We start from the raw sequence: 20,883 nt of genomic DNA, 5'->3' as shown, positions 1-20,883 counted from the left end.
TTTGTTTTTTTTTTTGAGACGGAGTTTTCGCTCTTGTTACCCAGGCTGGAGTGCAATGGCGCGATCTCAGCTCACCGCAACCTCCGCCTCCTGGGTTCAGGCAATTCTCCTGCCTCAGCATCCTGAGTAGCTGGGATTACAGGCACGCACCACCATGCCCAGCTAATTTTTTGTATTTTTAGTAGAGACGGGGTTTCACCATGTTGACCAGGATGGTCTCGCTCTCTCGACCTCGTGATCCACCCGCCTCGGCCTCCCAAAGTGCTGGGATTACAAGCTTGAGCCACCGCGCCCGGCCTTTCCTGGAGCGTTTTTTGATGACCTAATAGGTAACAGCATACAAGTTTATAAATTTTTAATTAGCAAGCAAAGATGGAAATGAATGTAAACAAAACAAGTAAACAAAACACAAGATGACAGGAGACAATGGGCCAAGAGAGCCCCTCCTTGATGTCCTTTAGGGTACCCACAGAGGCCTTTTGGGATCAGGTGGGGAAATCCTCCTAAATCAAGGAGGAATAAGAAAGGGCTTCACTGACCTTATTATTAGCCTGGAAAAGTAAGTGGCTTCAAATACTGTCTTTATTTAAACTTTGTCTGATGACCAGTGCTTCGGCTCTTTTGGCAGGGCTGAAGGAGGTAGGAAGAAGGTGGGGACATCTTTGCTAGGCGATAGGAAGATGTGGAATTACCATGTTTCCTTCGCCCTCTTTGATGAGTACTTCTGCCTTGTATGTAGGTGGCAATAATGCCCTGGGTACAGCCCTCTCTTGAGCAAGAGAGATGTCTCTGCCTCTGTTAGCTTGTGTCCTTATCTGAGCCATCACTTCCAAAGAGCACTCTTGGGAGTGATATGCCATCTCCAGGAATGACCTCGTATGATGGTTGTGAGGATTACATAAAGGCAGTCCATGTAAAGTGACTGCTTAAAGTGCATTAACAGTTGGCACAAAATCTATGCTGGCTCCCCACAGTGAAAGGTCCGTGATATCTACTGAAATTGAATTGTAGAAAAAGATTTCCCTTGGTCGAAAAACAAATACACTAATATAGGCTGTACCAGCTTCTCTCACTCAAGACTTTTTGTTTTGGGTAGCTCCCTTCCCCAAATATGCACCCCACAAAAGTGCTCATTGTATGTCTTTTGAGCTTGCCCCACTGAGCATTCTCCTTTGCTTTCCAGAATGCCTATGTCAACATCAACCGCATCATGTCTGTGGCTTCCCGCCTCTCTGAGGCTGGCCATTATGCCTCACAACAAATCAAGCAGATCTCCACCCAGCTAGACCAGGAGTGGAAGAGCTTTGCCGCTGCCCTGGATGAACGCAGCACCATCCTCGCCATGTCTGCTGTGTTCCACCAGAAGGCTGAGCAGGTAAGGCCGCAAAACCCACAGCAGCTGCTCTTGGTGGGAAGGGTTGGGCACGGGCAGGGGAAGGCTAGGTAGGAGCACACACACTCAAGAGAGAGCTCTGCCTGTCTTTCTCAGACACTGAAGACCCTGCTGAGTTGTTGCAACAGTAACCTATGTTCTATCACTTTCACAACTCCTGTGTGCACAAAGAAACACTGGTAACTCTTGGTGACTTTGCTTGTCATACAAATAAGACGAGACCCAGAGTCTGTTTACATTTTGCTTGGTAGTGGTTGCGTGTGCATATGTGCATATGTTGACTGTCCACTTAGTGTGCATTCTCTGAACACAGATCAAAGGGGCGAATGTAAAATGATCATTGAGGTGCAGAGAGCAGGGGGACACTGATTTTACCTGAAGCATTTGCTGGGGATAATAGTAATATCATAATATAATGGATCAAGATAATAATTACTTGTACTTACTAAGTGGCCAGGCATTGGCCAGTGACACTGCTAACCCATTTTACAAAGAGGAACACTGAAGCTCAGAGAGATTAAGTGATTGACCTGCCTAAGATCCCACTATGTGTTGGAGCCTGTCTTGTACCAGCTCATAGAGAGACAGTTAAATTTTCAGAAATTTTGTGAGCTGATTATCACATTTAGTCATTGCTTAATTATGTAAGTTTATCATTAAATATGTTATGTTAAAAGCAAAGTTAATAAATATTCAAAACTCATCATTTCCTGATTATTTTACGACCTGTTGTTATTACCTATGTTCTTGAGGTCATTTTTATGTATTTATTTTTTTCTATGGTGGAAATACCATACAGTTGTGTGCTGTGTATGGATCATCTCTTCCCAACTCCATGTTGGTGATGTCACATTGGTATCTTGAAACACACCATGGTAGGAGTTTCATATTATAGAAATTATCAGATGCTACAAACCAGGGATTGGTCTATTGCTTTACTGTTGCCTGGAGTCTTAAGAAAATGAGGGAGAAAGTGTTTTAAAATGCAGACTGAACTTAAAAACGTACTCTGTGTATAGCTGTTACACTGTGAATAACACACAAAAATCAAGGAAATATTCTTCCAATATTAAAAAAGACTGTTATTTGGTTCAGCAAAGAAGTTGCTGACATCCTGGATGAACAAGTGATATTCTGGCATAAGTATTCAGGTGTTTTTCATTTTTGTTTCACTCCTTAACGTAGTGAATATATCAACCAGCATGTATGTCAGAACTATACATGTTTGTCAGTTGCAACCATAGGTCAAAAGCATACTGTGAGAATCAATTGGCTACATTAAATATACAATACAGAGCATTGTATATGTTATTATTCTCTGTAAGTTGTGGGATATAGATTCTTTATATCGGTAGAATTTGTAAATGCACTTACCTATGTATGTATAATATATAGTCATAACGCACATACGTATATGTGTTGGTTGTTAAACATTTACTAACACACCACTGCTAACGTCACACAATCTATGAGTAGACAGGCTTTCAACTCAGGTGTGTTTAACACTAAGCCTGTGTTCTTAACCTCTACATTTCTTTCTTTGCATCACATTTGGGTAACGTAGGCCAGGGAGAGTCAGATACCTGGTCACACCTTAAATCTCTCCCTCTGTTACCCTGTCTAGCATGGAAGCATGATTAAGGCAACGCAGCATGATTAAGAGTCTAGACTTTAAGGCAAGACACATGGATTCTGATCCCAGTTCTACCATTCATTCACTCTTGGGCAAGTAATGACACCATTTTTAGGTTGTTTCCTCATCTGTAATGTGGAGCTAATGATAAATGGCACAGGGCTGTGCTAACCATAGCATGAGAGATGGAACATGTAAGGTGCCTCGTGTGCTTACTAAACAGTGGATGTTCCTACTGTGGGTATTTGCTCCACATGCTATCCTGGTATCTTTTTATTTCCTCCATTTGTGTCTGTTTCCACCTGAGAACTTCCCAAAGACTGACATAATACTTATGTCAAGCATAACCCTATACTTTGAGAGGGATTTGGCTATATCTTTTTTGTCGTTGTTGTTAAGGTTGATGGTGGTAGGGAATGTTAGTGACTGGTTCATTCTTAGGGCCATGAGAATATTGATGTTCAATCTCCTGTTCTCTCTTCAACCTTAGCACTTACATACTTTATTCTAGGTTTTTACAGATTGGTTAAGGAAGACTCACTACTTCTCTCTTTGTCTCTCTGGCATTATCTCCTTGAGGTGAACATTTTGTGGGATATGCTACAGGACCCCTGTTAGAATATTGCAGAGAAATCCCAAGGGCCTTGAAGGAGTACTCCCCCATGATTGACACAAGAACGTCAAGTTACTCCCAGGGTCATTTGTAAAGTATTTATTGGTGGAGCAAAGAAGCTTCTAAGATTTCAGCATGTACATATTGTTTGATCTGATACTGGATGGCACCTGGCACTCTTCCAGAATTGCTAAGAAATGGCCTAATGTGTTACAAAACATACAGAATGAAAAGTCAACCATAACAATCAACAGGTCAGGGACTGAAAGCTCACAGTGACAACAAAACTAGAATGCAAGCAGTTGCAGTGCCAGAGCTGAGGAAACAAGAGAAGTGCACGTTTATGTCATGTTTCCTGACTTGGACTGGTTTGGATCAGAAGCAATTTTATTTGTATCTATTTTGTAATGCAATTTCCGCAGGTATTACTAGTCCTTCAGGGACACTCATAAACCATGCTTCTTTTTAACTGGAAAAAAAAAAAAAACTAACTCAAGGCTATTTTTTTTTTATGTGTTTATTTAAGCAGTTCTTTATTGTCCTCATGTGGGCTGTTCTTGGCAATGGGCTAAAAAGATATTTAGGCAATTAATTTAAATGGAGCTGTGCACCCAGTGGAGAGGAATCATAGACAGAACCATTCCAGACTGTTGGGTGAATCAGTTGCATTTTAAAGGTGCATTTTTCCACCCTGTAAATCTGAGTGATTTCAGTTAGCTCACCCTTTGTGCATGGAGACCCATAGTCTTCCATAGTTGTTAATTTTAATTTTTAAATAATTTGATGTCTGTCAAGATCTATATCTACATATCCCTGGATGCAGTAGGTGTAGCACAGTCTTTCCCCCTAGGCTGCCTCTCTTGCTTCCACCCCTCAGGAGACTGACCCAACAGTGGGAGTCTTGTTGAGGACAGTCTCCATCACCTGTGGGAATGGTCTCTGCAAGTTCCCTGGAGTTCCTGGTGGTCCTGTGTGAGGTGTTTTTTGCTTGTCTTCACAACTGGATGTACACACTGTAAAGCACAGGTGTGGAACGTCTTCAGCCCCTCACCTATACCTGTGAGTATGCATGGGACAGGAAATGCTAATGTATTAGTGGAATGGGGTGAGCTGTTTCCATACCTGGGCATTACAGTTTGTGTGTAGCTACAACCTATTAAACATCTGACGACTCACCTGCCCCCTACAGTTTCATAATAGTCATTTTTTTCTTTTCTTTTTTTTTTTTTTTTTTGAGACAGAATCTTGCTCTGTCACCAGGCTGGAGTGCAGTGGCACAATCTCAGCTCACTGCAACCTCCACCTCCTGGGTTCAAGCGATTCTTCCACCTCGGCCTTCTGAGTAGCTGGGACGACAGGCATGTGCCAGCATGCCCAGCTAATTTTTGTATTTTTAGCAGAGACGGGGTTTCACCATGTTGGCCAGGATGGTCTCGATCTCTTGATCTTGTGATCTGCCTACCTCGGCCTTCCAAAGTGCTGGGATTACAGGCATGAGCCACCATGCCCGGCCTCATAATGGTCATTTTTCTGGAGACTATACTTCCTAAATGGGTCTGATTTCTTACTACAGGTTAGTGTTTGTAGAATTAGAAAACTCTACCCTCTACAGTGTTCTCTGAAGGCTTTCGGAAGTCCCGATGTTTCTTCCCAAGGTATCTGATCCTCTCTCCATAATCCACCCAACTCCCCACCCTCGGTGCTGCCCCACTGACCCACCTGACATCTCCTTCCAGTTCCTGTCTGGAGTGGATGCCTGGTGCAAGATGTGCAGTGAAGGTGGTCTGCCATCTGAGATGCAGGACCTGGAGCTGGCAATCCATCACCACCAGACCTTGTATGAGCAGGTGACCCAAGCCTACACAGAGGTGAGAATGGAGCAGGGCAGCCATGGGTCTTGGGCATGTCTGCATGTGGGTGGGTGATGAGGGCACTGGCCTGCGCACTGTGAAATAGCCTGGGTGGGACTAAGAAGAAGAGAGTCTGTTTTTCTTTTTTTGGTGACATCTGTAAGAACCTTGATCTGTGAACTATGGTGTCTCCAGCCAGGAAACAGAAAAAATTGGGGCCACTATTAAGCACCACCTTGGCGTACTCACATTCATTCTCTTTCTCTATCTCTCTCTCTCCCCGCTTCCTTCCTTCCTTCCTTCATTTCTTCCTCTTTCCTTTCTCTCTCTCTCTCTCTCTCTTTATATATATATATATATATATATATATATATATATATATATATATATATATATATACCTGTCTCATCCTGTGTGTGAAGATTGGACTTTCTTCTCTTGGGGGAGGCATATAAGGAAATGAAACTGTGCTTCTCTGGAGTTTGCTTTCTGGTTGGTGAATGGACATGTTCACAGTAGCTCTGCCACCTTTTTATGAAAAAGCTCATTAAAAAATAATTAATTTTAATACTGGAAGATCCAGAGGAAATCACACAGGGTGGAGATACGTGTTTGCAGGAGCAAGAAGCTTCCATGGATATGAAGGACAAAGGCTCTTCCATTGAAGATCAAAGGCAGAGGTGTTACTGCAAAGTTAAGAAAGGGAGGGGGGAACCTCTTAACCGTCCTCTCAAAGTGAAAGGAAGCAGTTACATATGTATATCTGTGTAGATATGCACAAGTTAGTAGGTTTGTTAACTGGCATGACTTTTGTGAGTGGGGAATGAGAGATGGAGGGAGATTAGGCTGATTAAGGAAGCTGGATGAGGAGAAGTGAATTCACATCCAGCCCATGTGTTTTCTCTGGGGCAGGATTAGTTAGAGGAGTGTTAAAATGGCTTCCTGGACTACCTGCATTGGACTCACCTGATAGAGATTCCTGGATCCCACCCCAGACTGAATCAGAATGTCAAGAAGTGGGATTAGGAACCAACATTTTAACAGCTATTACCCTTGGTGAGTTTGATGCACACTGAAGTCTAAGAACCAATGGCTTCTAGGTAAGGGTAAGGGTTTTTGCCATAGTCAAACTGAGTTTGACTCCTGGCTCTCCTATTTACTAGCTGTGTGATCTCAGGCAAGTTACTTAACCACTTTGAGCCTCGTTTCATCTGTGAAATGAAAGTGGTAACACCTGCCTCATAGGATAGTATTGAGGTTGTAAAGGTAATACTTGACAATTCGCAATTGCAAAAATATGGAAACAGCCTAAATGCCCATCAGCCAACAACTGGAGAAAGAAAATGCGGTATACATACACCATGGAATACTACTCAACCATAAAAAGGAACAAAGTAATGGCATTCACAGCAACCTGGATGGAGTTGGAGACCATCATTCTAAGTGAAGTAACTCAGGAATGGAAAACCAAGTATGGCATATTCTCACTTACAAGTGGGAACTAAGCTGTGAGGACACGAAGACATAAGCATGATATAATGGACTTTGGGACCATAGGGGAACACACTGGGTATAGTGCACACTGTTTGGATGATGGGTCTATCAAAATCTAAACCACCAAAGGACATATCCGTCTAACCAAACACCACCTGTTCCCCAAAACTATTTGAATAAATACATAAAAACATTGTACCCAACAAAAAATTAAAACAATAAAAATGAAGGTGAGGTATATTGTAATGAACGTGGCCCAGTGTCTGACAGCAAGGAGTACTAAAAAACGGTAATGTCTTCTGTCATTGTAGAAGGCACAGTGGAGGACTTATGAGCCAAATCTGATCTCATCAGCTCTGATCCATATGGCCCAATGCTTTGTCTCTTAGAATTGTGCCTCTGCCCATGAGTCAAGAATCTTTAAGTTTACTCCTTGCAAAATACAAATATAGAGAGTACAAATGAGATTAATATTATACTTTCACATATGTGAGGTGTGGGTGTAATTGTACATACAGATAAAATATTTCTATCAATTAATTATCAGGCCCTAGCATTGTGAGACTTAAACCTTTCCTCGAAGCCCACTTCAGAGGCCAGTGAGCTGTCCCTGCTTCTTACAGATGTGGAGACTGAGGCAGAGGATTGGAGCTCAGTCGGGGTGGATTTCTAGGATTTGGGCCTCCATCTCTAACCACCCTGCCCTGGACGTAGCATGGTGCCAAAAAACAGCATTTGCTTAGAATTTCAGGAAGAGAGCTCTCCTGGGTTTAGCCAAAGACAAGGATATTTGTTTTATTCATGACTCTGGTGGGCATCACCTCTGCATTGTTTATAAGTTACTTCCCCTACCTTACTCCCCTCACAGTCAATTATAGGAGATGGGGATAGGGGAATTGGATGGGTAGTAGTGGTTTACTCTCCTGGCCTCTGCTGCTTTTTATCCCAGCACCCCTCTTACCCACCCAGCCTTGAAAGCATTTCTGTGACCCCATGGGCAGGAGTAACAGTTGCTTCTGTATTCCTGGACCCCCAGCCATGCTGTTATCAGGGGCCAAAGGAGGAGTGAGGGAAGGATGCAAACCTGGCAAACAGCTTCATTGTCAGAGGTGTGGCGATAGAAGCACACCTCATTCCCTACCTTGCTGGCAGGATAAAAGACCATTTTCTTCTTCCAAGGCCTTCTTTTGGGGAAGACTCCACACCAGCTTTGACTTAATTGGTAACCAAATTTGGAGATTCAAAGTTTTTATCAATTCCCAGTCATCCCTGTTTTAAATTAAAAAGATGCATGTTCTATTGGGTACCCTGCCAAGCACAGGAGGGCCACAGGTGTTGATTGTATGATGCCACTTTCCAGAATTATTGATGCCTGTGATTGCGCCAGGACTTCAATGAGAAGAATGGCAGAGAGTGTCATCTCATTTTTCTCAGACTGAGGGCAAGTCAACCTAGGAATGTGGATGGTGTGTCCACAGTCTAAGTGTCCCAGCCTATCTGTGCATGTTCTAGAAAAAGTTCTAGAAAAATTGGTATTTTACTGCTTTTTTTTTTTCTGGGAGAAAGAAGGGATATAGAGTGAGACCAAAATGTTTTTAAAGGATATAGACAAAGAAATGACAAGGAAATAAAGAGAATGGGAGAGTGATGATGGTTGTATTAGTCTGTTCTCATGCCACTAATAAAGACATACCTGAGACTGGGTGATTTATTTAAAAAAGAAAAAAAAAGAGGTTTGATGGACTAAGAGTTTCACATGGCCAAGGAGACCTCACAATCATGGCAGAAGGTGAAGGAGGAGCAAAGCCATGTCTTACATGATGGCAATCAAAAGAGTGTGTGCAGGGGAATTTCCCTTTTATAAAACCATCAGATCTCATGAGACTTACTAACATGAGAACAGCATGGGAAAAACCTGCCCCCAGGATTCAGTTATGTCCCATCAGCTTTCTCCCACAACATGTGAGGATTATGAGAACTACAATTCAAGATGAGACTTTGGTGGGGTTACGGACAAACCATATCAATGGTGATGATGATGAAGATAAAATTGGTAGCCAGTATCACATGCCAGGCCCTATTCTAAACACTCTATGTGTGTTAACTCATTTAATCCTCACCACGACTTTATGAAGTATGTACGTAATTATCCCTCCTTTACAGACATGGAAACTGAGGACCAAGGAGGTTAAATAACTTGCCTCTTGTCACACATCTAGAAGTTTGGAGCCAGATAGAGGAAACTGGGAAAGAAGGAGCAGAAGGTTATGGTGGCAACTTATATTGACTTCATTTCTGAAATGAAGTTATGCTGTCCCACCTGGTGTGAGTCAGTTAAAATATTTACCAAGTGTCTACTGTGTGCCAGGCACTGTTTTGGGCACTGGGGGGAGAGCAGCAAGCAGGCAGGGTCCCTGCCTTCACAAAGCTGAAATTTAGGAAGGGAGAGAGTCTCACAGACAACTGTCCAGCACTCCAGCAACTCCCCTATCCCAGGATTCTAGCTGTTCTTCTCTCCACCAGGCTGGAGGCTGGGCCCTATGGAAGCTCTGGCTGGATAGTTGTCTGGCTGTGGAAAGCTTGAGATTCTCAGAAGGCCTAGTCAGGGACCCTCGGGCAGACTCTTCCTGTTTCTCTCTGTGCCCTGCCTATCACTGTTTTCCCTTAATCCAAACTTCTCTCTTTCTTACAGGTCAGCCAGGATGGCAAAGCTCTGCTAGATGTGCTACAGCGGCCCCTGAGTCCTGGGAACTCCGAATCCCTCACAGCCACAGCCAACTACTCCAAGGCAGTGCACCAGGTGCTGGACGTGGTGCACGAGGTGTTACACCACCAGCGACGGCTGGAGAGCATCTGGCAGCACCGAAAGGTGCGACTCCATCAGCGGCTGCAGCTCTGTGTCTTCCAGCAGGACGTACAGCAGGTAACAGGCTCTGAGCCCTGGTGCCTATCATCCATTCTAGGAGTCAGACCAAGCTGAAGTCCTGACCTAGGTGAAAAGGCTTAGGAGAGCCCAGATTTATAGAGGGAAAAATGGAATTCAGCTCTCAACTGCTCCACAGAACCCCACCAAAACACAAAACAAAAACTGGACCTGTGAATTACATGTTTCTTGCCTATGTGACTTTATAGACTCGCCTTCTCGCCATGTGGTGTTGGAAAGGGAGACTCAATCTCAGGAACTGCAATTCCTCGTAGTCATATGGCACATTTTTCTTTTGTTTTTTGAAGGCAGAGTCTTGCTCTGTTGCCCAGACTGGAGTGCGGTGGTGTGATCTTGGCTCACTGCAACCTCCGCTTTCTGGGTTCAGGGAATTCTTGTGTCTCAGCCTCTCAAGTAGCTGGGATTATAGGCATGTGCCACTGCACTGTCTAATTTTTGTATTTTTGTGGGGACGGGATTTTACCATGTTGGCCAGGCTGGTCTCGAGCTCCTGACTTCAGGTGGCCTGCCCTCCTCGGCCTCGCAAAGTGTCAATATGGGTGGGGGTTAGGGTTAGGGCCAATATGGCACATTTTTCTTTTGGTGAGCTTGATCCACCCTCAGGCAATGATTGCTAGACAGCCCAGGGGTACAGGATTAGCTGAGGATTGTCAGGCTTAGACCCCACATATGGTCCGTCTGGGATGCAGGGTCCCTGACTAGGCCTTCTGAGAATCTCAAGGTCCTGCCAGAGTGGGAGTGGAGTCGGGTATGGGGACCTTCAGAGAATTCCTTGACAAGGTTGGACCAGGAAAATCAGATTTAAAACATAGGCTGTTGTTCAGTGTATGTTTCATGATTACAGGTTATTTCTGACTTTATGTAATTTTTTTTTTATTATGACATTAGTATTGGCTTTTTCCTTTACCACTAATAATGAAGACATGGTTATGTTTCTGACCACAAAAGGACAATCTTACTATAAATGCCCTTTCAGATGGAATTACTCATTCTTTTCTCCTTGTACTTTCTCTTTTTCTGTCTTCTGGGGGACCCTGGGACCTTTGCTGGAGGACTGATACACTGGGTCAGGGGGAGCTGGTTGAGAGATGGGGACTGAGATCAAGGCTTACTGTCATCTCCTTCTTAGTTCACCATAGGAGAACTAAGGACGGGCTTAGCTGTCCTAGGATGGGCTCTGCAGAGCTGCAGAGGAGCTGCTGGGGTGGACGCACTTGTGTTCAAACACCTGTTTGACTTTTCTTTGGCTACCGTGCAACTCCAAGATTGTACATATAAAACAATTCACTCTCCTTTCATTCTTTTGTGGTATCAACCAGGTATAATCCAAGTATAATCTAATGTATTTACTGTATTATATAATAAAACATAATCCACTGTATATTTCCAGTGTAGTGAAATACACATGGAAAACTAAGAGCAACTGTACATGTCTTTGGAGTATTGGTTTCTTTCACAGCTGTTATTAGAGGAGCCTGTGGTGCTGGCTGCCTGAAGTAGTCAGGCAGAGTGAAGAGAGAGTTGGGCATTCTTATCTCACTTACTGTGACAGCCTCTGAATAGGAGGATAGTCACTGTGCAATCAGTCCCAGGAGCAGATGGGCCTTCCAGCATGTCCCCACTTCTTGGGCTGCTGTAACTCCTTTGCAGAGTCCTCTTCTGACTGGAGCATCAATTGAGTCATCAGAGGAAACACCTTGATCCCAGGAGAAATGGGCACTACTGATGTGCTGGCTGCAGTTCTGAAGTCTTTGTGGGACCTGCTGGGAGTGGAGAAGCAAATGAATCAGTTGCCTACTCCTGCCATCTGGAGCTATCCTGATAAATACATCATCCCTGAGCACAGGAGACCACAAGAGGCAGTCTGTGATTGAGACAGAGTGAGGTGCCAGCCTCTGAAGGCACAAAGGAGAGGCATTGCTATTTCAGTGAACTCTCCATGACTCTCAGAGATGATCTGGGCCATGAATTGTGCAGTTTCCATGGTGTCCTCTTTACCCTTGTGCTGATTTTACAGCTGTTGTCCTAGAATGGGCTCTGAAGAGCTGCAGAGGGGCTGCCAGGAGGTTGGTGAAAGGCCTTCCCAAGCGGAGGGTGGCATTCCAGATCAACTCTCAGGGAACTGCTGTGATCTGACTTTTCTGTGGCCACCACGACATCTAAACTAAAGCTAAGAAAAAGTATAAAACCACACCTGTGGCTGTTCTACATCATACTTTTAAAAATGAGAGCCTTTCTGAAATTAAGACCCTGTCAGTTCATTACTTTCTTGTTTGTAAATCCATGAGCATGGAATGCTTTTCTGTTTGTTTGTGTCCTCTCTTATTTCCTTGAGCAGTGGTTTGTAGTTCTCCTAGAAGAGGTCCTTCATGTCCCTTGTAAGTTGTATTCCTAGGTATTTTATTCTTTTTGTAGCAGTTGTGAATGGGAGTTCACTCATGATTTGGCTGTCTGTCTATTATTGGTTTATAGGAATGCTTCTTATTTTTGCACATTGATTTTGTATCCTGAGACTTGTTGAAGTTGCTTATCAACTTAAGGAGATTTGGGGCTGAGACAGTGTGGTTTTATAAATATACAATCATGTCATCTGCAAACAGAGACAATTTGACTTCTTCTCTTCCTACTTGAATATCTTTTATTTCTTTCTCTTGCCTTATTGCCCTGGCCAGAACTTCCAATACTGTGTTGAATAGGAGTGGTGAGAGAGTGCATCCTTGTCTTGTGCCGGTTTTCAAAGGGAACGCTTCCAGCTTTTGCCCATTCAGTATGATATTGGCTGTGGGTTTGTCATAAATAGCTCTTGTTATTTTGAGATACATTCCATCAATACCTAGTTTATTGAGAGTTTTTAGCATGAATGGGTGTTAAATTTTGTCAAAGGCCTTTTCTGCATCTGTTGAGATAATCATGTGGTTTTTGTTATTGGTTTTGTTTATGTGATACATTAAGTTTATTGATTTGCATATGCTGAACCAGCCTTGCATCCCAGAGATGAAGCCGACTTAATCATGGTAGATAAGTTTTCTGATGTGCTGCTGGATGTTGTTGGCTGGTGTTTTATCGAAGATTTTCGCATTGATGTTCGTCAGGGATGTTGGCCTGAAATTTTCTTTTTCAGTTGTGTCTCTGCCAGGTTTTGGTGTCAGGATGATGCTGGCCTCATAAAATGTGTTAGGGAGGAGTCCCTCTTTTTCCATTGTTTGGAATAGTTTCAGAAGGAATGGTACCAGCTCCTCTTTGTACCTCTGGTAGAATTCGACTCTGAATCCATCTGGTCTGGGACTGTTTTTGGTTGGTAGGCTATTAATTACTATCTTAATTTTAGAACTTGTTATTGGTCTATTCAGGGATTTGACTTCTTCCTGGTTTAGGTGTATGCATCCAGGAATTTACCCATTTCTTCTAGATTTTCTAGTTTATTTGCATAGAGGTGTTTATGGTATTCTCTGATGGTAGTTTATATTTCTGTGGGATCAGTGGTGATATCCCCTTTATCCTTTTTATTGTGTCTATTTGGTTCTTCCCTCTTTTCTTCTTTATTAATCTGGCTAGAGTTCTATCTATTTTGTTAATCTTTTCAAAAAACCAGCTCCTGGATTCATTGATTTTTTTGAAGGGTTTTTGTGTCTCTATCTCCTTCAGTTCTACTCTGATCTTAGTTATTTCTTGTCTTCTGCCAGCTTTTGAATTTGTTTGCTCTTGCCTCTCTAATTCTTTTAATTGTGATGTTAGAGTGTTGATTTTAGATCTTTTCCACTTTCTCCTGTGGGCATTTAGTGCAATAAATTTCCCTCTAAACACTGCTTTGGCTGTGTCCCAGAGATTCCGGTATGTTGTGTCTTTGTTCTCATTGGTTTCAAAGAACTTATTTATTTCTACCTTAATTGTGTTATTTACCCAGTAGTCACTCAGGAGGAGGTTGCTCAGTTTCAATGTAGTTATGGTGTTTTTGAGTGAGTTTCTTAATCCTGAGTTCTAATTTGATTGAATTGTAGTCTGAGAGACTGTTTGTCATGATTTGTGTTCTTGTGCATTTGCTGAGGAGTGTTTTACGTCCAATTATGTGGTCAATTGTAGAATAAGTGTGATGTGATGCTGCGAAGAATGCATATTCTGTTGATTTGTGGTGGAGAGTCCTGTAGATGTCTACTGGGTCGGCTTGGTCCAGAGCTGAGTTCAAGTCCTGAATATCCTTGTTAATTTTCTGTCTCATTGATCTGCCTAATATTGACCGTGGGGTGTTAAAATCTCCGGCTATCACTGTGTGGGAATCTAAGTCTCTTTGTAGGTCTCTAAGAACTTGCTTTATGAATCTGGGTGCTCCTGTATTGGATGCAAGGAATCCCAATGCACCATCTGTTTTTCATTCTCCTCTAACTCCTTTATCTTCCCATATATGTAAAAGGACTACTTCTAGGCCCAGATAGACCTGAATTGTGGAGGAAAGAACAAGGAGCTGCTAGATTCTTGCTCTTTCTGGGAGATGTGAATTTCATTCTATCTTTCCTTAGCTAGAGCAACTGTTTTCGGAGCATCCCCTGCAGGCAGGCCACCTTGGACTGCCTCCCCTTCTTCCTCACTCTCTATTTTTTCTCAAGAATGAGTCTCTCTGATAGCAAATGCAAGAGACAACACTCTTTGGTAGATAGTAGGTAGGATTTGCAAATAAAACACAAACACAGGAATAATCTGCACTGATTGTTTAAATCATATAATTCCATGATTTTGTCTTTTAGTGTGACTTTAACCCTCCTGCGCCCAACCTCTTTTTTTTTTTTTTTTTTTTGAGACAGCATTTCACTCTTGTTACCCAGGCTGGAGTACAATGGCACAATCTCGGCTCACCACAGCCTCTGCCTCCTGGGTTCAAGCAATTCTCCTGCCTCAGCCTCCCGAGTAGCTGGGACTACAGGCATGCACCATCATGCCCAGCTAATTTTTGTATTTTTAGTAGAGACAGGGTTTCACCATGTTGACCAGGATGGTCTTGATCTCTTGACCTCGTGATCCACCAGCCTCGGCCTCCCAAAGTGCTGGGATTACAGGGGTGAGCCACCACACCCGGCCCCAATCTCTATTTTTAAATTATAAAATAATTCTAGTTTTCCTATAACAAATAAAAAATATGCCAGTTGACAGAGGCTGGTTACAGTGGCTCACGCCTATAATCCCAGCACTTTGGGAGGCTGAGGTGGGCAGATCACTTGAGGTCAGGAGTTCAAGACCAGCCTAGCCAACATGGTGAAAGCCTGTCTCTACCAAAAATACAAAAATTATCTAGGCATGGTGGCACACACCTGTAGTCCCAACTACTCAGGAGGCTGAGGCAGGAGAATTGCTTGAACCTGGGAGGCGGAGGTTGCAGTGAGCTAAGATTGTGCCACTACACTCCAGCCTGGGTGACAGAGCAAGACTCCATCTCAAAAAAGAAAAAAAGAATTAAAAAAAGTGTGTTTTGGCTTATTTCTGTATGAACGGCTTTGTGCTAGAAGTTTGTGGTCTCTGCCTTTGAGAGTAGACACATACACCCCAGTATATATTAATGGCACACAGCTATCTGTGTTCAGAGCCAAAAAAAAACAAACAACAGTGAGCTTATTGGAGTCAGGGCAGAGAGAGTTCTCTCCAGTTGGGGTGGGCTTTGTACCAGTCCTTGGAGCACAGGTCAGGGAGATGGAGGTGATGTTCCTGGGAAAGACCAGAAAGCAGAGGACTAACTTACAGGCAGGGCACAAGGATGAGGAACTCTAACTGGACCCCTACTCCTGGCAGCGATAATGGGAGGTGAGGCTGAAAGGGTAGGGAGTGGTCTTGTTGGAGTGAATAGGTCAGTGACATATTTGAGGCTCCTATGTCTTGTTTTTAAGCAGTCTGGTCAGGTGAACTAGGGAAGGGCAGTGATGTCCGAATATATCTGCCTTGGTGACTTCCATTCTGAATTAATGAAAATTAATATTCATTTAAAGTCCATTGTTCCTGTGCTATAAATAAATTTTACTTGCTTCCCTCAGTTTCTCTGAACCCTCAGGTGGAAAATTACAGCTTTTACTACGTCAGCTCTAGTTTGCCAAAGACTATCTGAAAGGGATTTGACTGTCATTTTCTAAAAACTCCAAATAGTCAATCTTTTACTAGTTCCAGTGATTATAGTCTCTTAATGATGCTCAACCAGTTTGGTCATTGTATAATCCAGCTGACAGTTTTGCATAATAGAGTATGAGCACTTCAGGTTGCTCTCAGAGTGATTAGTTATTTAAAAAAAAAAAAAAAAAAGGTAACCAGAATGATGTCAGGTCTAGAAACTAACTCTTCCTGTAAGAAAGAAGGATTAAAACATCTACAAAGGAAAGGGTCAGGGCATATTCCGCACCTGGTTAGATCAAGGAATGCACTCATGGGGGAACCATATGTGCAACAGGTTACTTGATGGGTATATTGAGAAGAGGATTTAAATATTGGAGAGATGATTGGATTCCAACCCTCAGATTTTGTTACTACAATTAAATGTGTCTTTAGAAGTTATATTATTCAGAGCTCAGGATTCATCATCTTTATGAGTAAATATGATTGAATAGCTAATCTCTTCACTTGCCTTTTGTTTAATTTTCCATCACTGTGAGGCAGATGAGAATTTTGTTCCTGTCTTTCTGATGAGGAAATTAAGGCTTAGAAAGGTTAAGTAAACTTGCCTAAGATCACAGAGCTAGTGGCAGATCAGGGATTCAATTCCAAGTTCACCTAATATCAAACTCCATCCTCTTAGCCTCTCTACTATACCATATGCCCTATGCTGGGTGATGGGAATAGAGCAGGCGTCCCCAAACTTTTTACACAGGGGGCCGGTTCACTGTCCCTCAGACCGTTGGAGGGCTGCCACATACTGTGCTCCTCTCACTGACCACCAATGAAAGAGGTGCCCCTTCCTGAAGTGCGGTGGGGGGCCAGATAAATGGCCTCAGGGGGCCGCATGTGGCCCGTGGGCCGTAGTGTGAGGATGCCTGGAATAGAGACACAGATCATGCCCTTGAGAGATTTATTTATTTTTTTTATTTTTATTTTTATTTTTATTTTTTTAAATTTATTTTTTTTATTGCATTTTAGGTTTTGGGGTACATGTGATGAACATGCAAGATTGTTGCATAGGTACACACATGGCAGTGTGCTTTGCTGCCTTCCGTCCCCTCACCTGTATCTGTCATTTCTCCCCATGCTATCTCTTCCCACCTCCCCACCCCCCCGCCCCTCCCCCATTTCCCCCCAACGGACCCCAGTGTGAGAGATTTATAATTTAGTGCCAGAGTATCACTGGTCAAAGTGTCCTTATAAATTACTTGGTCCCACAGGATGATACTTGCCTAACATCATGTAGCTGCTAACAGCTGAGATTGATATCAAACTACCTGTCCAGTAAGATACAAGAAGGTAGTCCTACTCATACCCAAAAACCTTTTTCCATATGCTTTCTTTAGCAATTTATCACTAACACAGATTGCCCCAAAACAGACACTACCCATTCTCATTTATTTTTCACAGTTATAATTATGTTAACTTAGCATCACTGATGCTATTCTTCGCAGCATATATCTTGGATAATATCCATCTGCCCACGGCCATAATTAGCAGTTTTAAAGTTCTCAGATAAGTTTTTTTGATGGTGATAATCTAATCATTCAGATATTTTTCAAGCAGGTATTAGGTGATTCTTTGGGCAGCATGAATGCCCAGAAGGATCACAGGGTTGAGACTTTGCTGATTTGGTATAGATCGAGAGGGAGGCTCCTGCTTGTCTGATTGAAATGAAGAGAGGGAGGGAAACATTCCCATCTGCCTTTTTAGTGTCCCTGATCTTAGAGGAAGCACTCCATCCATCCCTTTCCCTGTGATAGGAGGCCGGGACAAAAGACTATGTGTTCCAGTCCTCTCCATGTGTTCCCTAGTCTCTGCAGGGCTTGGGAATGAGCTAGAGGCTTACCTCTGACATGCTCACATCCTTCCTGCCTGGAACCTCATGGGCTTCTAGTACCTTTTCTTCCTGGTTCCCCATTTCCCTTGCTATACTCCAGCCACTCTGTTCTCTGCCCTACTTTCCTTCTTGCCTCTCTTCCCTTCCCCACCATAGGCTTCTCCCTTGATGTTTACTTTGGTATTTACTTTGATTTTGTAAATGGAAACTCTGTTCTGACTCAAGAGTGGTTCTTCAGTGGTGAGCATCTTCCAAGGAAGGACCTGAGCACCTTATCTGGAAGGGGTGGGAGGCTGATGGGGCCTGGGGAGGCAGTGAGAAGTCTCTTGCCAGGAGATACTGAACATCAGGGCTTTATTGATCCACAAAAATTTTTCATATGTTTAATGTCCTCAATTCCTGTTTTATTGTTATATTAACAAGTAATAAGACAGTGACCATCCAGGGTACCTTTTTTTCTGACAGTCCCTATCCTTAGCATGTCCTTGATCTCTACATGCTAATTCTGGTGCCTTGAATACTAGGCTAAAGGATGAAGAACTCATACATGATTACTGATGTGATGCTGTTGAAGGATTCATGTAATCAGAGTAAAGGTTTGAGGCAATCTAGTGCCAATTTGGGGCTGAGTTGGGGTGGGAGGAGACTGGAAGCCATAGGCCTGGTGTGTGGCCATAGAGCATGAACAAGGGTAATGGGGCAAGCATAGGTTTGAGAGCTTTTTTCGGGGAAAAAAAATGGCTAAAAGTTATTTTCCATTTGTTACAGAAAATGAGGGAGGCATCACATGTAAATATGTAACTATATTTTTCAAAGTATTGTCCTTGGACCCCTGCATTAAAATCATCTGGGCAGAGTGGAGGGCTCTTTAAAAACAGATCATCAGGCCCTGTTCTACATTTCTTGATTCAGAATTTGGGAATAAAGTGGAGTCTATAATACAAAAAGAACCCCAGGTGATTCTTAAGCGTTCTAAAGTTCAAAACTGCTGACAAGAGTTTGAAGCCTTAGTGTTAAAAAGTACAGTGCCTCTAGAAACAGGCAGCAAGGCATCAGGCAGAGGAGGTTCTCTCATGGAGGTGGGAGGACCCAGCCTCCACTCTCCTGGGAGGGGATGGGTGTAGGCAGGCTGGGGCTGGAGGGGCCCAGGTTGGGGCAGCTGAGATTTTGGGTCTCTGGACCCTCAGCTGGCTTCTACCCAACATCGAGTCTGCCAGGAGACAGGATTGCAGCTCTCAGAGGAATCATAGTCTGTACATCTGCTAATGAGTTTCCACTGAGCCCTCTCAGAAAACTAATGGCTTCTCCTGCCATAGCAAGACATTTATTTTGATCATACTTGTTCCAAAGAGGTAACGGAAAATGAGTTGCTAGTAACTGGGCATTTCAAGTGGTGCCTGCATGCTCTCCAGTTGCAACCAGTGGGGAGCTGGGTAGTCCAGGCAGCCTAGGAGCTGCTCCCCTTCAGAGTAGTTCTTAGTGTGCTGTGTGAAGCAACAGAAATAATCGTGTGGTAGACTCTACTGAGTACTCTTCACACTGGGTGTACTTGAACCTTTAACAGAATAAAATGTCTTGCAGATGCCTGATGGCTCATAAATGCTCCTTCATTTACCTCAGAAAAATGACTTTCTAAATGGGCAGGGAGCTAGGGGCTGAGAGGTAGGAATTAAGACAGGGGAATTCTTCAGTTTACTTAAAATATCAAGCATCTTGATGTTTTACCCCATGGATCAAATTATGACACAAGCTGAATAACATATTTCAAATAAGATGACTTATCAGAGAGAGCCAGGTGAGGGATCAGAGAGTTGGGATTCTGATTCCACATATGTTTGCAAAAAGTCTCCATTTCTTTTCATGATTTTTGTCCTTTTCACACAGGAAGTTTTCAAATTTTATTTGTTACTCATTTACCCATTTATTCAGCAAATACTCTGAGAAGAACACAGGAGCAAATCAAATGAAACCCCTGTTCACATAGAGCTTACAGTCAGGGGTGGGAATAAAACAACACCCAAACCAAGCAAGTATGCCATGTGTCATATGGCAATAGCTGGTGATGGCGATGGCTGGCGATAGTAGAGAGCTGAATTAATGAGCAGTGGGGCCTGTTTAATAAGAGGTTCTGGGACTGGGCACTGTGGCTCACGCCTGTAATACTGGCACTTTGGTAGGCCAAGGTAAGTGGATTACCTGATCTCAGGAGTTCAAGATCAGCCTGGCCAACATGGTAAAACCCTTTCTCTACAAAAATACAAAAAAATTAGCCAGGTATGGTGGTGTGTGCCTGTAGTCCGAGCTATTCAGGAGGCTCAGGGATAAGAATTGCTTGAACCCGGGGGTGGAGGTTGTAGTGAGCCAAGATTGTGCCATTGTACTCTAGCCTGGGTGACAAAGTGAGACTCTGTCTCCAAAAAAAGAAGAGTTCTGGCTAATGGAATGGTACCTACAAAGTCCTTAAGACCCGAGTGGTTTCCCATGAGCTCAGATGCCTTCATGGCCACTATACAGAGATTTTTTGTTAATTGATCTCTTCAAAAGGACATTTTCCAGCCAGGTGTGGCTCACACCTGTAATCCTAGCACTTTGGGAGGTCGAGGCAGGTAGATCACTTGAGGTCAGGAGTTTGAGATCAGCCTGGCCAACATAGCAAAACCCCATCTCTACTAAAAATACAAAAAGATTAGCCAGGTGTGGTGGTGTGTGCCTATAATCCCAGCTACTGAGGAGGCTGAGGCAGGAGAATTGCTTGAACCTGGGAGGTGGAGGCTTTGCTAAGCCAAGATCACGCCACTATATTCCAGCTTGGGCAACAGAGCAAGACTTCATCTAAAAAAAAAAAAAAAAAAAAAAAAAAAATTCCTTCTCTTTGGCAGTTAGACTGTCTCCTGTGCTGAAAGGCATTGCATCTTGATTGAATGCTGGTTGGAATAAACACAATTAGATGAGGAAGAAAGGGGGTGATTAGGGAATTATGCATAATGACT

At 43.2% G+C, this 20,883-nt stretch overlaps 1 protein-coding gene across 26 annotated transcripts in view; it reads left to right on the top strand.

Moving 5' to 3' along the window:
• The window catches only part of KALRN (kalirin RhoGEF kinase), a 711,287-nt gene that overhangs the window by 297,815 nt on the left and 392,589 nt on the right, over positions 1-20,883 (top strand). For all 26 annotated transcript variants that reach the window (XM_039477078.2, XM_039477077.2, XM_039477076.2 and 23 more), the window contains exons 7-9: positions 1,184-1,375; positions 5,376-5,507; positions 9,676-9,906. In XM_039477078.2, coding sequence (XP_039333012.2) covers positions 1,184-1,375; positions 5,376-5,507; positions 9,676-9,906 — 555 coding nt within the window. The remainder of the gene's footprint in view (positions 1-1,183; positions 1,376-5,375; positions 5,508-9,675; positions 9,907-20,883) is intronic.

The sequence above is a fragment of the Saimiri boliviensis genome, chromosome 8 (assembly GCF_048565385.1).
Source record: "Saimiri boliviensis isolate mSaiBol1 chromosome 8, mSaiBol1.pri, whole genome shotgun sequence".
In the NCBI taxonomy this organism is placed as follows: domain Eukaryota; kingdom Metazoa; phylum Chordata; class Mammalia; order Primates; family Cebidae; genus Saimiri; species Saimiri boliviensis.
This window is presented reverse-complemented; position numbering and strand designations above follow the sequence as displayed.